Below are 21,525 nucleotides of genomic sequence, written 5' to 3'. Positions count from 1 at the left end.
TCATGTACACTGTTTTAGAGCCCAAACACTGGCCTAATTTACTCTCTTTTAGAGCCCAAACTGGCCTCATGTACACTGTCTTAGAGCCCAAACTGGCCTCATGTACACTGTCTTAGAGCCCAAACTGGCCTACTGTACACTGTTTTAGAGCTCAAACTGGCCTAATTTACTCTCTTTTAGAGCTCAAACTGGCCTAATTTACTCTCTTTTAGAGCCCAAACTGGCCTACTGTAGTCTGTTTTAGAGCCCAAACACTGGTCTACTGTAGTCTGTTTTAGAGCCCAAACACTGGCCTACTGTACACTGTTTTAGAGCTCAAACTGGCCTAATTTACTCTCTTTTAGAGCCCAAACTGGCCTACTGTACTCTGTTTTAGAGCCCAAACACTGGCCTACTGTACTCTGTTTTAGACACTGTAGAGGTTAACGGTCAGCTAATGACATGACCTTCAGTGAACATCACCCCATTGTGAGGACCATACTAATGTAATCATTGCGATGACCATAATAATCATTGTGCAGCCGATGTTATCCAAGGCAGTGAATGGACAGTATCGACAAGCTATGACGGCAATCCATGCTTTGGTTTTGTTTTCCTGGCACTGTTTACAAATGCTAACGTTTTTTGTTTTTTTTAGCATTTGTGGCACAAATCCAATGCAGGTCATGCTACCTGTGTTAGCACTTTTGGCACATCATGTCCAAATCATCCATAATAGATTTAGTTTGTGTATACTGGTAACTGGTGGGAACACTCAAAGTTAAACTTTTTCTGTCCTCACAAGCAGCATTCACAGGAGTTGCACTGTAGAAGTAGTTCATGGTATCTGGCGCCATCTTCTGGCTACAATATGGCATGACTCTAAATGAGTTTTATAGAGGTAGAGTGTAGCCTCACCTGTTAATTAGACATTATCCATACTGACAAACTGAAATGGTCCACACACACACAGACAGTGCGGTGAAGAAGGCGCATCAGCGCCTCTTAAACCTCAGGAGGCTAAAGAAATTTCAATTTCATATGTATATACTGTATTGTATTCTATACTACACCACTGACTGTTTAAACAGCCATCTCCAGCACATCAGAGGTTGCTGCCTATAGACGTAGATTAGAAATCACTGGTCACTTTAAAGAAATGAAACACAAGCCACTTTAATAATGTCTCTGTATCTTGCATCACCCATTTCATATGTATATACTGTACTCTATACTATTCTACAGTATCTTAGTCACTTTTAATTCTGTGTAAATATTGCATCACCCATTTCATATGTATAAACTGTACTCTATACTATTCTACAGTATCTTAGTCACTTTAATTGTGTGTAAATATTGCCGCTCTGACAGATATATATACTGTATTCTATAATGTGCCACTGTATCTTAGTCACTTTAATTGTGTGTAAATATTGCATCACCCATTTCATATGTATATACTGTATTCTATACTATGCCACTGTATCTTAGTCCAATGCTGCTCTGACATATATGTGTGTATATAGTCTTAATCCATTCCTTACTTAGATTTACGTTAGATATTACCTGTTAGATATTCCTACACTGTCGGAGCTAGAAGCACATAGGCATTTCACTACACACACAATAACATCTGATAAACACGTGTATGTGACCAATTATTTTTATTTTTTTTGAGATTCAATATGCAGGTAGAGTGTAGATTCCCCTGTTATACATTATCCATACTGGTTAAGAGTCAATATGGAGGTAGAGTGTAGATTCCCCTGTTATACATTATCCATACTGGTTAAGAGTCAATATGGAGGTAGAGTGTAGATTCCCCTGTTAAGTCTACTAACCACTGGTCCTGGCAACCCATTTTTACGCACACCTGCGTCTCATCATCAGTCACACCTGGACTTCATTACTCCCTGATTACTTATACTTTATAAAGCACTCTTCTGTTATCAGTTATCAAATTAAATCAAATCAAATTTTATTAGTGACGTGCGCTGAATACAACAGGCCCCTAACCAACAATGTAGTTAACAAAATACCTATAAGAATAAGAAATAAAAGTAACAAGTAATTAAAGAGCAGCAGTAAAATAACAATAGCGAGACTATATACAGGGGGGTACCGGTACAAGCTGTTTAGAAGCCTCTTGGACCTAGACTTGGTGCTTCGGTACCACTTGCCGTGCGGTAGCAGAGAGAACAGTCTATGACTAGGGTGTCTGGAGTCTTTGACAATTTTTAGGGCCTTCCTCTGACACCGCCTGGTATAGAGGTCCTGGATGGCAGGAAGCTTGTCCCCAGTGATTTACTGGGCCGTACGCACTACCCTCTGTAGTGCCTTGCGGTCAGAGGCCGAGCAGTTGCCATACCAGGCAGTGATGCAACCCGTCAGGATGCTCTCGATGGTGCAGCTGTAGAACCTTTTGAGGATCTGAGGACCCATGCCAAATCTTTTCAGTCTCCTGAGGGGGAATAGGTTTTGTCGTGCCCTCTTCACGACTGTCTTGGTGTGCTTGGACCATGTTTGTTTGTTGGTGATGTGGACACCAAGGAACTTGAAGCTCTCAACCTGCTCCACTGCAGCCCCATCGATGAGAATGGGGGCGTGCTCGGTCATCTTTTCCTGTAGTCCACAATCATCTCCTTTGTCTTGATCACGTTGATGGAGAGGTTATTTTCCTGGCACCACACGGCTAGGTCTCTGACCTCCTCCCTATAGGCTGTCTCGTCGTTGTCGGTGATCAGGCCTACCACTGTTGTGTCGTCAGCAAACTTAATGATGGTGTTGGAGTCATGCCTGGCCATGCAGTTATGAGTGAACAGGGAGTACAGGAGGGGACTGAGCATACACCCCTGAGGGGCCCCCATGTTGAGGATCAGCGTGGCAGATGTGTTGTTACCTACCCTTACCACATGGGGGCGGACCGTTAGGAAGTCCAGGATCCAGTTGCAGAGGGAGGTGTTTAGTCCTAGTGTCCTTAGCTTATTGATGAGCTTTGAGGGCACTATGGTGTTGAACTCTGAGCTGTAGTCAATGAATAGCATTCTCACATAGGTGTTCCTTTTGTCCAGGTGTGAAAGGACAGTGTGGAGTGTCTGTGAGTATAACAGAACTGATATGGCAGGTGAAACCCTGAGGACAAACCATCCCACCCCCCAAAAAAATTCAGCCTACCAGAATTTTCAATGGCTATCACTTTTATTATAAGGCCAAGTCCTCCAAGATTGCAGTTCCTAGAGCTTCCACTAGATGTCAACAGTCTTTAGAAAGAGTTTCAGGCTGGTTTTTGGAGAAATTAGCCAGAAATTGTATTTTTTCTAGGTGGCTCCCATTTTAGATGTAGTGTTTCCAAACGCGTGAAGAGAACGTGGTCTTTGGTATTTTTCTCCGGTAAAGACAATAACGATTCTCCGTCTTAAATTTGATCGTTTATTTATGTATTAGGGTACCTAAGGTTTGATTATAAACGTTGTTTGACTTGTTTGGAAAAGTTTATTAGTAATGTTAGGGATTCATTTTGTATGCATTTTGAAGGAGGGAGACCGGTGGATTATTGACTGAAGCGTGCCAGCTAAATGGAGTTTTTATGGATATAAAGAAGGACATTATCGAACAAAAGGACAATTTGTGATGTAACTGGGACCTTTTGGTGTGCCAACAGAAGAAGATCATCAAAGGTAAGGCATTATTTATATCGCTATTTCTGACTTTCGTGTCGCACCTGCCTGGTTGAAATATGTTTTTCATGTGTTTGTATGCGGGGCGCTGTCCTCAGATAATCGCATGGTTTGCTTTCGCCGTAAAACCTTTTTGAAATCTGACACAGAGGCTGGATTAACAAGAAGTTAACCTCTCTAGGGTAGGGGGCAGTATTTGCACGGCCGGATAAAAAACGTACCCGATTTAATCTGGTTATTACTACTGCCCAGAAACTAGAATATGCATAGAATTGTTTGATTTAGATAGAAAACACCCTAAAGTTTCTAAAACTGTTTGAATGGTGTCTGTGAGTATAATAGAACTCATATGGCAGGCAAAAACTTGAGAAGATTCCAAACAGGAAGTGCCCTCTCTGACCATTCCTTGGCCTTCTACACTCTCTTTATTGAAAACTGAGGATCTCTGCTGTAACGTGACACTTCCTACGGCTCCCATAGGCTCTCAGAAGGCGGCAAAACCTTGAATGATGACTTTGCAGGCCCTGGCTGAAAAACAGTAGCGCATTTGGTAAGTGGTCGATCTGAGAACAATGAGACTGGGGGCGCGTGCACGAGCCGACACCATATTTAAATTTTTTCGTCTTTGAACGAAAACAGGGTTTCCCGGTCGGAATATTATCGCTTTTTTACGCGAAAAATCGCATAAAAATTTATTTTAAACAGCGGTTGACATGCTTCGAAGTACGGTAATGGAATATTTAGAATTCTTTTGTCACGAAACGTGTCAGGCGCTTCACCCTTCGTCACCCTTCGGATAGTGTCTTGAACGCACGAACAAAACAGAGGATATTTGAACATAACTATGGATTATTTTGAACCAAACCAACATTTGTTATTGAAGTAGAAGTCCTGGGAGTGCATTCTGACGAAGAACAGCAAAGGTAATCCAATTTTTCTTATAGTAAATCTGAGTTTGGTGAGGGCCAAACTTGGTGGGTGTCAAAATAGCTAGCCCGTGATGGCGAGCTATCTACTCAGAATATTGCAAAATGTGCTTTTGCCGAAAAGCTATTTTAAAATCGGACATAGCGATTGCATAAAGGAGTTCTGTATTTTTGTGAACGTTTATCATGAGTAATTTAGTAAATTCACCGGAAGTTTGCGGTGGGTATGCTAGTTCTGAACGTCACATGCTAATGTGAAAAGCTGTTTTTTGATATAAATATGAACTTGATTGAACAAAACATGCATGTATTGTATAACATAATGTCCTAGGAGTGTCATCTGATGAAGATCATCAAAGGTTAGTGCTGCATTTAGCTGTGGTTTGGGTTTATGTGACATTATATGCTAGCTTGAAAAATGGGTGTCTGATTATTTCTGGCTGGGTACTCTGCTGACATAATCTAATGTTTTGCTTTCGTTGTAAAGCCTTTTTGAAATCGGACAGTGTGGTTAGATTAACGAGAGTCTTTAAAATGGTGTAAAATAGTCATATGTTTGCGAAATTGAAGTAATAGCATTTCTAAGGTATTTGAATAACGCGCCACAGGATTCCACTGGCTGTTACGTAGGTGGGACGTCCCACTGGCCCTAGAGAAGTTAACGTGTCCCCAACCGATTGTGTTTTTTGTTTGTTTATTTGCGTTGTTGATAACTTATTTTTTTTTACTTATTTTGTACATAATGTTGCCGCTCTATGCACTCGCTATGTCCGATTTTAAAATAGCTTTTCGGTGAAAGCACATTTTGCAATATTCTAAGTAGATAGCCCGGCATCACAGGGCTAGCTATTTAGAGACCCAGCAAGTTTAGCCCTCACCAAAGTCAGATTTACTATAAGAAAAATGTTATTACCTTTGCTGTTCTTCGTCAGAATGCCCTCCCAGGACTTCTACTTCATTAACAAATGTTGGTTTGGTCCCAAATAATCCATAGTTATATCCAAATAGCGGCGTTTTGTTCGTGCGTTCAAGACACTATCCGAAAGGGTAAATAAGGTTTACGCGCCCGACGCATTTCGTGACAAAAAAATTCTAAATATTCCATTACCGTACTTCGAAGCATGCCAACCACTGTTTAAAATCAATTTTTATGCCATTTTTCTCGTAAAAAAACGATAATATTCCAACCGGGAAAGCGTGTTTACGTTCAAAGAGAGAGAAAATAAAAACATGGGATCCCCTCGTGCACACGCCTCAGTCTGACGGTCCTCTGATCGGCCACTTACCAAAGGCGCTAAAGTTTTTCAGCCAGCGGCTGGAATTACATCATTCAGCTTTTTCCCGGGTTCTGAGAGCCTATGGGAGCCGTAGGAAGTGTCACGTTACAGCAAAGATCCAAAATTTTCAATAAACAGAGCCAAGAAGCCCAGGGAATGGTCAGAGAGGGTACTTCCTGTACAGAATCTTCTCAGGTTTTTGCCTGCCATATGAGTTCTGTTATACTCAAAGACACCATTCAAACAGTTTTAGAAACTTTAGGGTGTTTTCTATCCAAAGCCAATAACGATATGCATATTCTAGTTTCTGGGCAGTAGTAATAACCAGATTAAATCGGGTATGTTTTTTATCCGGCCCCGACCATGGAGAGGTACAAGGTTACCACGGTTATTTTCCTGCTGACCGGATGGGTGTTGGAGTGGGCTACGGCCGTCTGGGAGAGAGGAGAGGTGGAGCTGTGTTCCTATGAGGTGACCATGGCTCTGTTGGGATCCAAAACATTTACGCAAGTCAAAGCTCCACTCACTCTCACCGCGGGACCCAAGCACCAGGAAAGCCTTCCCTTCCTCATCACCGCCTCACCCGTGCACAAAGCCTCCCGTGGCTCCAACTCCATAATCCCACCATCTCCTGGTAGAGAGGAGGATTACCACCTGGGGACCAGGATGTCGGCCCTGTGTTTTGGGACATAGATGTGGACATCCGCCAGGCTCTGGAGAGGGAACCCGCTCCTGCCTCCTGCTCTCCAGAATGCATTTACGTCCCCACGTGGGTCAGAGATCGCCGCTGGACACCCAGGCATCCCCTGCTGCACTCAATCCCTTTCTGAGAAATACTGGTGGCCCACTTTGGCGCAGGACGTCGCACACTATGTCAACTCATGCTCAGTATGTACTCAATCTAAATCTCCCCGGCACGCTCAAGCGGGTAAATTCCTTCCCTTTCCTCAGCTTCCCTGGTCTCATCGATCCATTGATTTTGTCTCTGATCTTCCCTCTGATGATTCCACCACCATTATGGTGGTTTTGGACAGATTCTCTAAATCATGACGTTTAATCCCTCTCTCTGGTATCCCTACCTCTCTCCAGGTTGCTGAGCTGGGGAGTTTCCTGAGGACTCACTGCCAGGACCGGCAGGGGGAGTGGGCCCCCAGAATTCACTGCAACACTCCTCCACACTCCTTTATTTGACCCTGTTGGTCATCTATGAACATTTGAACATCTTGGCCATGTTCTATTATAATCTCCACCCGGCACAGCCAGAAGAGGACTGGCCACCCATCATAACCTGGTTCCTCTCTAGGTTTCTTCCTAGGTTCTGGCCTTTCTAGGGAGTTTTTCTTAGCCACCGTGCTTCTACACCTGCATTGCTTGCTGTTTGGGGTTTTAGGCTGGGTTTCTTTACAGCACTTTGAGATATCAGCTGATGTAAGAAGGGCTTTAGAAATACCTTTGATTTGATATGATTCCTCCAGGCTGACTCCCCTTCCAGTGACCAAAGCTCCTACAGTGGACGAGTGGATCAGCCGTGCAGAAGATGTATGAAACGATGCCCACATGAGACCCCAACGCACCGTCCGCCATCAGAAAGATCAGGCGTTTCCCATGTTCTATCCTGGTGATCTGTCTGCCTGTAAGAAGCTGAGTCCCTGGCCATTGAAGGTCCTCAGAGAGGTCAATGAGGTAACTTACAGATTACAACTCCCCAATAATTACAGGTTCTCACCCTTTTTTCATGTTTTCCATCAGGCCGGTGGTTCCTGGTCCCTTGGCTGATGCCCTCGCCCCACGACACCATTCCGCCTCACTTGGACATCAAGGGGAGCCCTGCCTATGCCGTAAGATCATCCTGGACTCCCGACGTCGTGGGGGTTGGCTCCTGTACCTGGTGGACGACGTCATCTGAGAATTCCACCTTCGCTGTTCCGGACCGGCCTGCACTTCGCACACCTGCATCTCATCCAGTTGCGACCCGTCATTTTGGGCCCCACATTTGTAGCCCCTGTTTTACATGTTATTTAGGCATGAATATATGTCACATATCAGTTTGCAAACAATGTAAAATGACGTCAAATCACGTTATATCTACAGTAGCTTTGATTGGACTGATCATGTCAATGTCATACTTTCAAAATCTTAGCTATCCGTCATCATGAATCAAGTCGACAATCTACTGGCAAATCTTTTTTTTATCCTTGTCATATGAAGATAAATTATATATAAAACATATCGGTGCTCATTGGACATAAACATTACACAAGTTGGAAATTGCAAATTCAACAATGAGTGGTTTGGAAAGAACCAGTTGCTAACTGCAAGCATTGTAAAGCAATCACTAACCTGCTATCCAGTGGAGTGGGTGTGTGGTCCCAAGTCTGGGTTTAAGGGTCTCTTTTCCAAGCTTAAAATGATAAACATTCAACAATTGCAAAAATAAAAAATAAAAAATCTAGCTCCGACTTGGAAAATGCATTTAGAAATGTGTAATTGTAAGTCAGGAACTCAGGCCTCTTTCTAGAGCTACGACCCGAAGATCTCTGATGTCATCATGATTCAACCTTGTTTTTTCCAGAGTTGCCAGTTGTCTTGAAAGCGCCATAAATCCAGAGAATGACAGAATTTGAAAAAGTTTGATGACAAAATTTGCCCACAAAGGACCACCGCGCCACCTTCCTGTTCAAGTGAGCACAGCACAGCAAGGTGAGTCCAAAAATGTATTCTATGCTGCTGCATAAATAATGTAATATTCCAGGGAGATATGTATACTGTAGCTAAGAAGGTAATATTAAGTGTATGTTGTGTAGTAAGCTGTTAGTAGCCCATGTGCCTCACCCAAATAATTTGGTCTATTTTCCCCCCTTCATTTCGCCTACTATTCTGACTTGGTGGTGCACATGTAGCCTATAACCTGTTCTGGAGAAATGTACTCATTGAATATTGTAAGAGCTTTCATTGTCTGTTTATATGCCCCCTTTATTTATCCAACAGCTCTGACTTGGTGTACAGGGAGAATACTGTAAGAATGGCCCATGTTCTGAATTCTGTCGCTGTACATTTCAAAAGTGCTGAACAAATAGTTATATTGACTACATCCATCTTAGCTAGCTCATCAATGTCTTAATCAAAATTATGGATTGCCTCTTATCTGCTCATTGTTCCCTTATGCCATAGTTTGTACATCTCAATTGTCAGTAGAAACCACATTTGTTTAAGCAAGTCAGCCATATCAGCTATGTTTTTTAAAAGGCAGTAAATTAGGTTGAATGAACTGTTTCGCTGCCAGACAAGGCTCCGCTGATAGCCAGGAGTAGCAGTTGTAAGGTGTTGGCACTCCGCTGTTGGGACAGCTTTATGTAGGCTTAACCGTTTGTGGGCACAGTTTGGCACCGTTATAGTGCAATGAATGTTTAGTGTTGTGTCGTGTAGTGGCTTTGCTGGCATGCTTCCACAATTGTTTTGTTTGTTTTTCCCACCAAGACTTACATGCTAAAATCATCATCAATCACACCTGGACTTCATTACTCCCTGATTACTTACCCTTTATAGAGCTTCTGTTATCAGTTATCAGGTAGTATTGGTTCTGTTTCCTTGTCAGACGCTTCTCTTGTTTTGTATCGTTCTATGTTCGTTATTATTAAACTCGTTAACTGCACCTGCTTCCTGATTCCCTACGTCGGCATTACAACTCCCCTGTTTATTACACATTATCCATACTGGTTGAGAGTTAATCAGACAGCACAATTAACTGGCTTGTTTAAAATTAGATTTACTATTTGTTATGATACTATATAAAATACAAATAAATGCTATTTTTTCAGAATGCCAAGTGTCATCTCCGTCATATCCATTGAGAATAGTAATATCTAACAAAGCCGGAGCAATAAGACCAGTCAGAAGCCGATGCCATAAGTCATATTTTAAAGATGAAACAGATATATATTTTTTTTACACTGATACAGAACCACATCTGAGTGAGTCTCATCTAGTGATAACAGCTACAGAGTTGCGTTGTCTGTTCAAAACGTAACATGTTATAACCCTGTATTAACATGTTATAACCCTGAATTAACATGTTATAACCTAACCCCTCATCTAGTGATGACAGGCAGGATGTTGTTCTTCCAGCCCTGTCCCCAGCACCCCAGGATGGCTATCCTACTCATGTTATAACATGTTATATAACCCTATAACCCCCAGTGTGTGGTATCTCATCTAGTGATAACAGCCACAGTGTTGGGTTTACGCGGTTCTGTCCGGCTGTTCCCCCAGCCCTTTCTCCAGCGTCCCAGGATGGTTCTGATTTCCTTGGTCCTGAAACAGTAGATGAACGGGTTGGCCACTGGAGGGAACAGGCTGTAGAATAGAATACCAACTTCAGAACAAGTTGACTTTATCAGTTGTTCACAGAAATACATTTTTCTCCTCTCCCCTTTTATCCACCCCCCCCCCCTGAGAAACACACACCCCTGGAACAGGTTTATTGTCCGTTTGATTTGAACGGAAATTGGTATTCTGTCTTTTCCCCAACCCTTTTCCCCAACCCAATGGCGCACCTCTCTAATCTGTGGTCTACCTACCTACAGATGAGGCTGAGTCCGACGCGGAGGTCAGGGGTAATTGTCAGGTTGGGCATGTAGGGCGTGGAGTAAACTATGAAGCGCGGGATGTAGTAGATAATAATCAGACATCCCTGAGTACCACAGGTAGAGAAGGTTTTCCGTCTGCCCTGGGTTAGAGAGGAGAAAGTTGGAGAAAATCACTCAGTGGGTTAGGGTTAGGACAGAGAGATGCAGTGGGTTAGGGTTAGGACAGAGAGATGCAGTGGGTTAGGGTTAGGGGTTATGGTTAGCGGTAGGGCTGGGGTTAGGGTTAGGGGTTAGGGGTTAGGACAGAGTAGTTGGAATTAGGGACACAGGCAAGACAAGACCCCACCCCCTCCCTCCCTCCCCTCCAACCCATCCAGCCCCCACCTTCCACACATCCTGTCTCTGACCTGTGCGTTGGCCATGCGCATCACGGTGACGATGATGCTGACGTAGGAGAAGATGATAAGGGAGAAGGGGACGAGGAGGACAAACATGGCCAGCCCATAGGAGCTATTATTGATCACCACCATGTTGGAACAGGACAGCCTAGTCAGTGCTATAGCATCACAGTAGGCATGAAGGATACGGTTGGGACCACAGAACGCCACTTTCTGGGAGATAAAAACAAACAAAAGTCATTGTCAATGTCAACCCAGCCCAGATCCCAAAGAGCACCGTAGGTTCTAAAGATCAGGTAGGGTTCACACAACACTACTTTCTGGGAGGTGAAGCTTGGAAAAGTTTAAAGGGGATATGAGATATATATCATTCCCAATCAATAAGATTCATTTATAGGCCTTTTTACACCAGCAATGTCCATTAAAAGACTAATATAGATCACAAAGAGCAAACAGAATCAGAGTGTCAAGGAAGTGGGTTAAGTAGTAGTTTCCGGTCACAACTTGTAGACTTGTTTACGTGCCGCTGTGCGGTTTGTTGTTAACTTTGCTACCTGCCAACTTGACGGTTTTTACCTTTTAATTACCGTTTTATATGAAAAAATTTTCCCTCGCTCAAATTTTTTCATTACACTTTTACACCCCGGACGCTTTATCTGGACGTAGTTCGTCAGGATCTCCACCAGCCGAAACTAAGTAGTAACATTAACGTTATGCCTTCTAATTGCAGTTGCTGTACTCATAATATACAGGAGAACGATCACCTTAGGGTGAGGATAGCTGTGCTGCAAGCCCAGCTTCAGACACAATCGTTAGGCAAAGGTCATTTAAGTGTAGAAAAGGATGAAACAGCGTCTGTGCCACCAATAATTGAAGATAGTAGTATAAATCCCCTTGCACAGTCCCCGCAGCCGGACAACTTTCTCATGGCTTCTGGAAGGAAATGCTGCAGGAATGCTCAACCGGTGTCGCCCATTCAGCTGATAGAAACTTTCAACCGGTTCTCCCCATTAAGAAACGGGTCGGAGTCAGGCCGAGCCTTCTCTGATCACTCCTCCTCCCGTTACGGGGTCTGAGACGCCGATATCTCCCGCCATTGGCTCTGACAAATTGAAAACCCTAGTCATTGGCAACTCCATTACCCGCAGTATTAGACTTAAAACGAATCATCCAGCGATCATACTCTGTTTACCAGGGCGCAGGGCTACCGACGTTAAGGCTAATCTGAAGATGGTGATGGCTAAAGCTAAAACTGGCGAGTGTAGAGAGTATAGAGATATTGTTATCCACGTCAGCACCAACGATGTTAGGATGAAACAGTCAGAGGTCACCCAGCGCAACATAGCTTCAGCGTGTAAATCAGCTAGAAAGATGTGTCGGCATCGAGTAATTGTCTCTGGCCCCCTCCCAGTTAGGGGGAGTGATGAGCTCTACAGCAGAGTCTCACAAATTAATAGCTGGTTGAAAACTGTTTTCTGCCCGTCCCGAAGATAGAATTTGTAGATAATTGGCCCTCTTTCTGGGACTCACAAACAGGACCAAGCTTGGCCTGGTGAGGAATGATGGCCTCCATCCTAGCTAGAGGGGTGCTCTCATCTTATCTATGAACAAAGACAGGGCTCTAACTCCCCTAGCTCCACAATGAGATAGGGTGCAGGCCAGGCAGCAGGCTGACTGAAACATGGCTTAAGCCTGATGAATTTACTGTGTTAAATGAAGCCTCGCCTCCTGGTTACACGAGTGACCATATCCCCCGCGCATCCCGCAAAGGTGGAGGTGTTGCTAACATTTGCGATAGCAAATTTCAAATTACAACAAAAAAGGCTGCGTTTTCGTCTTTTGAGCTTCAAGTCATGAAATCTGTGCAGCCTATTCAATCACTTTTATAGCTACTGTTTACAGGCCTCCTGGGCCATATACAGCGTTCCTCACTGAGCTCCCTGAATTCCTATCGGACCTTGTAGTCATGATAATATTTACATTTTTGGTGACTTTAATATTTTACATGGAAAAGTCCACAGACCCACTCCAAAAGGCTTTCGAAGCCATCATCGACTCAGTGGGTTTTGTCCAGCATGTCTCCGGACCTACTCACTGCCACTGTCATAATCTGGACCTAGTTTTGTCCCGTGGAATAAATGTTGTGGATCTTAATGTTTTTCCTCATAATCCAGGACTATCGGACCACCATTTTATTACATTTGCAATCGCAACAAATAATCTGCTCAGACCCCAACCAAGGATCATCAAAAGCCGTGCTATAAATTCTAGGACAACCCAAAAATTCCCAGATGCCCTTCCAGACTCCCTCCACCTACCCAAGGATGTCAGAGCACAACAATCAGTTAACCACTTAAATGAGTAACTCAATTTAACCTTGCCTAATACCCTATATGCAGTCGCACCCCTAAAAACAAAAAACATTTGTCATAAGAAACTAGCTCCCTGGTATACAGAAAATAACCGCACTCTGAAGCAAGCTTCCAGAAAATTGGAACGGAAATGGCGCTCCACCAAACTGGAAGTCTTCCGACTAGGTTGGAAAGACAGTACCGTGCAGTATCGAAGAGCCCTCACTGCTGCTTGAACCTCCTATTTCTCCAACTTAATTGAGGAAAATAAGAACAATCCAAAATGTTTTTTTGATACTGTGGCAAAGTTAACTAAAAAGCAGCATTCCCCAAGAGAGGATGGCTTTCACTTCAGCAGTAATAAATTCATGAACTTCTTTGAGGAAAAGATAATGATAATTAGAAAGCAAATTACGGACTCCTATTTAAATCTGCGTATTCCTCCAAAGCTCAGTTGTCCTGAGTCTGCACAACACCACCAGGACCTAGGATCAAGGGAGACACTCAAGTGTTTTAGTACTATATTTCTTGACACATTGATGAAAATAATCATGGCCTCTAAATCTTCAAGCTGCATACTGGACCCTATTCTAACTAAACTACTGAAAGAGCTGCTTCCTGTGCTTGGCCCTCCTATGTTGAACATAATAAATGGCTCTCTATCCACCGGATGTGTACCAAACTCACTAAGCCAAACCTTGACCCAGACAATATAAAAAACTATTGGCCTATATCAAATCTCCAATTCCTCTCTAAAAAATGTTTAAAAGCTGTTGTGCAGCATCTCACTGCCTTCCTGAAGATAAACAATGTAAACAAAACGCTTCAGTCTGGTTTTAGACCCCATCATAGTGCTAAGACTGCATTCGTGAAGGTGGTAAATCACCTTATAATGGGGTCAGACTGAGGCTCTGCATCTGTCCTCGTGCTCCTAGACCTTAGTGCTGCTTTTGATACCATCGATCACCACATTCTTTTGGAGAGATTGGAAACCGAAATTGGTCTACACGGACAAGTTCTGGCCTGGTTTAGATCTTATCTGTCAGAAAGATATCAGTTTGTCTCTGTGAATGGTTTGTCCTCTGACAAATCAATTGTACATTTCGGTGTTCCTCAAGGTTCCGTTTTAGGACCACTATTGTTTTCACTATATATTTTACCTCTTGGTGATGTCATACAGAAACATAATGTTAACTTTCACTGCTATGCGGTTAACACACAGCTGTACATTTCGATGAAACATGGTGAAGCCCCAAAAAATGCCCTCCCTGGAAGCATGTGTTTCAGACATAAGGAAGTGGATGGCGGCAAATTTAGCATTTTTAAACTTGGACAAAACAGAGATGCTAGTTCGAGGTCCCAAGAATCAAAGAGATCTTCTGTTGAATCTGACAATTAATCTTGATGGTTGTACTGTCATCTCAAATAAAACTGTGAAGGACCTCGGCGTTACTCTGGACCCTGATCTGTCTTTTAACCTGTTTGGGATAGGGGGTAGTATTTTCATGGCCGGATAAAAAACTTGTCTTTAAAATTGTGTAAAATAGTCATATGTTTGAGAAATTGAACTTATAGCATTTTTAAGGTATTTGTATTTTGCGCCACGCTCTACCATTGGATATTGGTGAGGCTTACAGGTACAAACATATCAAGACTGTTTTCCATCTTCGTAACAAAAATCAGGAACTTTCTGTCCAAAAATGAAGCAGAAAAATTAATCGATGCTTTTGTCAGGGATTAGACTACTGCAATGCTCTACTTTCTGGCTACCCAGATAAAGCACTTAATCAATTTCAGTTAGTGCTAAACATGGCTGCAAGAATCTTGCCTAGAACCAAAAATGTGATCATATTACTCCAGTGCTAGCCTCTCTACACTGGCTTCCTGTTAAGGCAAGGGCTGCTTTCAAGGTTTTACTGCTAATCTACAAAGCATTACATGGTCTTGCTCCTACCTAACTTTCGGATTTGGTCCTGCCGTACATACCTACACATATGCTACGTTCACAAGACGCAGGCCTCCTTATTGTCCCTAGAATTTCTAAGCTAACAGCTAGTGGCAGGGCTTTCTCCTATAGTGCTCCAATTATATGGAAAGGTCTGCCTACCCATGTGAGAGATGCAGACTCGGTCTTGGTCTCGACCTTTAAGTCTTTATTGAAGACTCATCTCTTCAGTAGGTCCTAAGATTGAGTGTAGTCTGGCCCAGGAGTATGAAGGTGAACGGAAAGGCACCATATGTTGGCGGTTGAAGATATCACTCTAGTGGTGTGGGGGCTGTGCCTTGGCAAAGTGTGGGGGTTATATCCTGCCTGTTTGGCCCTGTCCGGGGGTATCGTCGGACGGGGCCACAGTGTCTCCCGACCCCTCCTGTCTCAGCCTCCAGTTTTTATGCTGCAATAGTTTATGTGTCGGGAGGCTATGGTCAGTCTGTTATATCTGGAGTATTTCTCCTGTCTTATCTGGTGTCCTGTGTGAATTTAAGTATGCTCTCTCTATTTATCTCTCTCTCTCTCTTTTTCTCTCTCTTTTTCTCTCTCTCTCTCTCTCGGAGGAGGACCTGAGCCCTAGGACCATGCCTCAGGACTATCTGGCCTGATGACTCCTTGCTGTCATCATTCCACCTGGTCGTGCTGCTACTCCAGTTTCAACTGTTCTGCCTGCGGCTATGGAACCCTGACCTGTTCACTGGACATGCTACCTTGTCCCAGACCTGCTGTTTTCAACTCTCTAGAGACAGCAGGAGTGGTAGAAATACTCTGAATGATTGGCTATAAATAGCCAACTGACATTTACTCCTGAGGTGCTGAACTGTTGCACCCTCTACAACCACTGTGATTATTATTATTTGACCCTGCTGGACATCTATGAAGATTTGAACATCTTGGCCATGTTATGTTATAATCTCCACCCGGCACAGCCAGAAGAGGACTGACCTGGTTCCTCTCTAGCTTTCTTCCTAGGTTCCCCGGCCTTTCTTGGGAGTTTTTCCTTGCCACCGTGCTTCTACACCTGCATTGCTTGTTGTCTGGGGTTTTAGGCTGAGTTTCTGTACACTTTGTGACATCAGCTGATGTAAGAAGGGCATTATAAATACATTGATTGATTGATTGATTGATTGATTGATTGATTGATTGATTGATTGATTGATTGATTGATTGATTGATTGATTGAAGGAACAACTCCCTAGGAGGAGGACAATTTGAGAGGAACCCGACTTAAAGGCTCATAAGCCCATCCCCTCCTGGGATGCATCGATGAGGCAGAGTCCATTTGGTGTTATGATTCTGAACAGTCAGAGATTTAGCAACAATAATACTAGGTCTTGTTTTGAGGTGTTTTGACTGATGTTACGTCCATGCTAACGTGGCTGAAATTCACTACCTAGCTATCCAAACAACTGTAGTGATGTATTTGAGTGACAACAATTGTTCATTTTATGTGCAATTCATTTGGAGACTAAATTTACTTTCCCCAATTGTGGCACACATGCTAAACAACCAAAACATCTACATCATGACAGTACCCTGCTGAAGTCTACGGTGACGATGGCAGGTGCCACTTGGGCTGATATCCAGGAGAAGACTGTCAGACCACTCATAGTCCGGTTGGTCATCAACATAGGATATCTGGAGAGGAGAGAGCAGGGGATGGAGGGAGAGAGATGGGGAAGAGGAAGGTATGGGGGAGAGAAGAAGAGGGAGAGGGAGAGGGGGGAGAGAAGAAGAGAGAGAGATGGGGAAGAGGAAGGTATGGGGTAGAGAAGAAGAGGGAGGGAGAGAGAGAGAGAGAGCGAGAGGGATGGGGAGAGGGGGAGAGAGAAAGAGGGATGAGGGAGAGAAGAAGAGAGAGAGATGGGGAAGAGGAAGGTATGGGGGAGAGAAGAGAGAGAGAGCGAGGGATGGGGAGAGGGGGAGAGAAGAAGAGAGAGAGATGGGGAAGAGGAAGGTATGGAGGAGAGAAGAAGAGGGAGAGAGAGCGAGGGATGGGGAGAGGGGGAGAGAAGAAGAGAGAGAGATGGGGAAGATGAAGGTATGTGGGAGAGAAGAAGAGGGAGAGAGAGAGAGAGAGAGAGCGAGGGATGGGGAGAGGGGGAGAGAAGAAGAGGGAGAGAGAGAGAGAGAGAGCGAGGGATGGGGAGAGGGGGAGAGAAGAAGAGGGAGAAAAGAGAGAGAGAGCGAGAGGGATTGGGAGAGGGGGAGAGAAGAAGAGGGAGAAAAGAGAGAGAGAGCGAGAGGGATTGGGAGAGGGGGAGAGAAGAAGAGGGAGAAAAGAGAGAGAGAGCGAGGGATGGGAAGAGGACCAAAAAAATAACAAATTCTCCCAACACACTTGTATGTATTTTTCATCAATGACATCATAATTCATATTAATGAGATATTGTTGTTGTTGGTACCTGATAGCCAGGTACCGGTTCATAGCCAAGGTTATCATGATGAGAGGGTTAAGGTTAGGGGTAGGGGGAATAGGCGACACCTGGTCAGTTGTACAACTGAAAGCCTTCAACTGAAATGTGTCTTCCGCATTTAACCCAACCCCTCTGAATCAGAGAGGTGAGGGGTGCTGAATTTATATAGATCTATGTTACCTGAGAGGGTGACAGATAGCCAGGTAGCGGTCCATAGCCATGATCATCATAATGAGAGAGTTAGGGTTAGGGTTAGATACCTGAGAGGGTGACAGATAGCCAGGTAGCGGTCCATAGCCATGGTCATCATAATGAGAGAGTTAGGGTTAGGTTTAGATAGATCTATGTTACCTGAGAGGGTGACAGATAGCCAGGTACCGGTCCATAGCCATGGTCATCATAATGAGAGAGTTAGGGTTAGGTTTAGATAGATCTATGTTACCTGAGAGGGTGACAGATAGCCAGGTACCGGTCCATAGCCATGGTCATCATAATGAGAGAGTTAGGGTTAGGGTTAGATAGATCTATGTTACCTGAGAGGGTGACAGATAGCCAGGTACCGGTCCATAGCCATGGTCATCATAATGAGAGAGTTAGGGTTAGGTTTAGATAGATCTATGTTACCTGAGAGGGTGACAGATAGCCAGGTACCGGTCCATAGCCATGGTCATCATAATGAGAGAGTTAGGGTTAGGTTTAGATAGATCTATGTTACCTGAGAGGGTGACAGATAGCCAGGTACCGGTCCATAGCCATGGTCATCATAATGAGAGAGTTAGGGTTAGGTTTAGATAGATCTATGTTACCTGAGAGGGTGACAGATAGCCAGGTACCGGTCCATAGCCATGGTCATCATAATGAGAGAGTTGAGCGTTCCGAAATAGTGGATCATTTGTTCCTGGAACATACAGGTATGGAATGAGATCCTCCCGTCGTCCCACCACCACCGAGCTATCAGATTGGGAAGGGCCACTGTGGCAAAACCTGGAGAGGTGGGAAGGGGAGAGGAGGGGGGAGGAGAGGTGGGAAGGGGAGGAGAGGTGGGAAGGGGAGAGGAGGGGGGAGGAGAGGCGGGATGGGGAGAGGAGGGGGGAGGAGAGGCGGGAAGGGGAGAGGAGGGGGGAGGAGAGGAGGGAAGGGGAGAGGAGGGGGGAGGAGAGGCGAGGAGGGGGGAGGAGAGGCGGGAAGGGGAGAGGAGGGGGGAGGAGAGGCGGGAAGGGGAGAGTAGGGTGAGGAGAGGCGGAGGAAGGGTTGGGAGGGTGAAGGAGGGTGAAGGAGTCCACGTTAGACTACTGAGACACAGACAGGTAGGGAAGGAGATCATCCCGTTGTCCCACCAGTATCGGGGCAATCAATGTGCAAACACTCCTCCTGTGAAAACACTCTGGACCTCTAGTTGTAGCCACTGACTCAGCAACGCTGCTAAAATTCTCATGACCTTTCTTAGATGGAAATAATCACTGACTGATAAGAGATTTTTGTACATGACTGTGATATCAGAGAGGGACTCTCCACGTGATTAAAGGAGGGAGGTATTGGGACACATTTTAAACAGCACACTCTTTCTCTCATCAGCTCTCCTCTCTCTCATTGATGTCTGCGCTCAGCGAGACACGTTTAAACTCCCTCGGCAGTCACATTGGGGAAGGAAGGAGCAAGAGAGAGTCCACATTTAAAAAGAACAGACGTTCTAACATGACTCCATTTTCTGACAGAACCAGGCTGAGTATATTACCTTAATCTGACAGAACCAGGCTGAGTATATTACCTTAATCTGACAGAACCAGGCTGAGTATATTACCTTAATCTGACAGAACCAGGCTGAGTATATTACCTTAATCTGACAGAACCAGGCTGAGTATATTACCTTAATCTGACAGAACCAGGCTGAGTATATTACCTTAATCTGACAGAACCAGGCTGAGTATATTACCTTAATCTGACAGAACCAGGCTGAGTATATTACCTTAATCTGACAGAACCAGGCTGAGTATATTACCTTAATCTGACAGAACCAGGCTGAGTATATTACCTTAATCTGACAGAACCAGGCTGAGTATATTACCTTAATCTGACAGAACCAGGCTGAGTATATTACCTATATCTGACAGAACCAGGCTGAGTATATTACCTTAATCTGACAGAACCAGGCTGAGTATATTACCTTAATCTGACAGAACCAGGCTGAGTATATTACCTTAATCTGACAGAACCAGGCTGAGTATATTACCTTAATCTGACAGAACCAGGCTGAGTATATTACCTTAATCTGACAGAACCAGGCTGAGTATATTACCTTAATCTGACAGAACCAGGCTGAGTATATTACCTTAATCTGACAGAACCAGGCTGAGTATATTACCTTAATCTGACAGAACCAGGCTGAGTATATTACCTTAATCTGACAGAAACAGGCTGAGTATATTACCTTAATCTGACAGAACCAGGCTGAGTATATTACCTTAATCTGACAGAACCAGGCTGAGTATATTACCTTAATCTGACAGAACCAGGCTGAGTATATTACCTTAATCTGACAGAACCAGGCTGAGTATATTACCTATATCTGACAGAACCAGGCTGAGTATATTACCTTAATCTGACAGAACCAGGCTGAGTATATTACCTTAATCTGACAGAACCAGGCTGAGTATATTACCTTAATCTGACAGAACCAGGCTGAGTATATTACCTTAATCTGACAGAACCAGGCTGAGTATATTACCTTAATCTGACAGAACCAGGCTGAGTATATTACCTTAATCTGACAGGGGGGGGGGGGGAACCAGGCTGAGTATATTACCTTAATCTGACAGAACCAGGCTGAGTATATTACCTTAATCTGACAGAACCAGGCTGAGTATATTACCTTAATCTGACAGAACCAGGCTGAGTATATTACCTTAATCTGACAGAACCAGGCTGAGTATATTACCTTAATCTGACAGAACCAGGCTGAGTATATTACCTATATCTGACAGAACCAGGCTGAGTATATTACCTATATCTGACAGAACCAGGCTGAGTATATTACCTTAATCTGACAGAACCAGGCTGAGTATATTACCTTAATCTGACAGAACCAGGCTGAGCATATTACCTATATCTGACAGAGCCAGGCTGAGCATGATGATGTACATGGGTTTCTGCAGGCTGCGCTCCAGGGCAAACAGCACCACCAGCAGGAAGTTCCCCACCACCGTGGTCACATAGACGAAGAAGAAGAACCAAGCCACCAGGTGGAAGAAGGATGGATGGAGCCCCGGGAAGCCAACGATCACAAACTCTGACACACGTGTGTAGTTGTCATCTACCTCAAACATACTGTATTGGGGAAGGTAGGGGGAGGGAGGGATGGGGAGAGACAGAATCAGAGAGAAAGCCTCTCATACATGAAGATAGATAGAGCCACTAAAGCCACGTCCTGAAATGGTTAACTACTCAGTTAAAATTGTTTCAGCTGCAGGAGAGAGGGAGGGAGAGAGGGAGGGAGAGAGAGAGATGTTGAAGACCTTGTATGATCTCTCTCCATCCTTACCTCCCACGTAACATACATGAAGTGACACAAATATTAAAAGACAGCCTACATCTCTCCATCCTTACCTCCCTCCCAACAAGAGCCCCCCAGAGGTGTGTGGCGTGTCCCGCTCTGTACCTCCCAGCCTTATACCCAGCATGCCCTTTTGACAAGACAGCCAACAGCCAATAAAAAACCTGCCCTCTGCTGATGTCACTGTTGTCACTCCACTCATGTCCGTCATAGAAATTTTCATCCCCGGCCACCCCTCTCTAGGGCTGTGCAAGTCTTCTCTATCTAAACAGATATGGTGTAATGTGAACACGGTGTAATGTGAACATGGTGTAATGTGTAATGTGAATATGGTGTAATGTGAACATGGTGTAATGTGAACACGGTGTAATGTG

General features: G+C 44.2%; 1 protein-coding gene across 1 annotated transcript; it reads right to left on the bottom strand.

The window, feature by feature from the left end:
* Positions 1–9,602: 9,602 nt before the first annotated feature.
* Positions 9,603–20,924, bottom strand: LOC106604014 (olfactory receptor 1500). Its single transcript, XM_014198344.3, has 6 exons — positions 20,702–20,924; positions 18,408–18,585; positions 16,720–16,822; positions 10,853–11,056; positions 10,437–10,585; positions 9,603–10,212 (listed from the first exon to the last, which is right to left on the bottom strand). Exons 1-6 carry the CDS (start codon positions 20,922–20,924, stop codon positions 10,068–10,070), a joined length of 1,002 nt encoding a protein of 333 aa, XP_014053819.1. The 3' UTR covers positions 9,603–10,067.
* Between the last annotated feature and the right edge of the window lie 601 nt (positions 20,925–21,525).

This window comes from Salmo salar, chromosome 04, assembly GCF_965601325.2.
Source record: "Salmo salar chromosome 04, fSalSal1, whole genome shotgun sequence".
Taxonomy (NCBI): Eukaryota; Metazoa; Chordata; class Actinopteri; order Salmoniformes; family Salmonidae; genus Salmo; species Salmo salar.
Note: the sequence above shows the minus strand (reverse complement) of the source record. Positions and strands in the feature narration are given on the sequence as shown.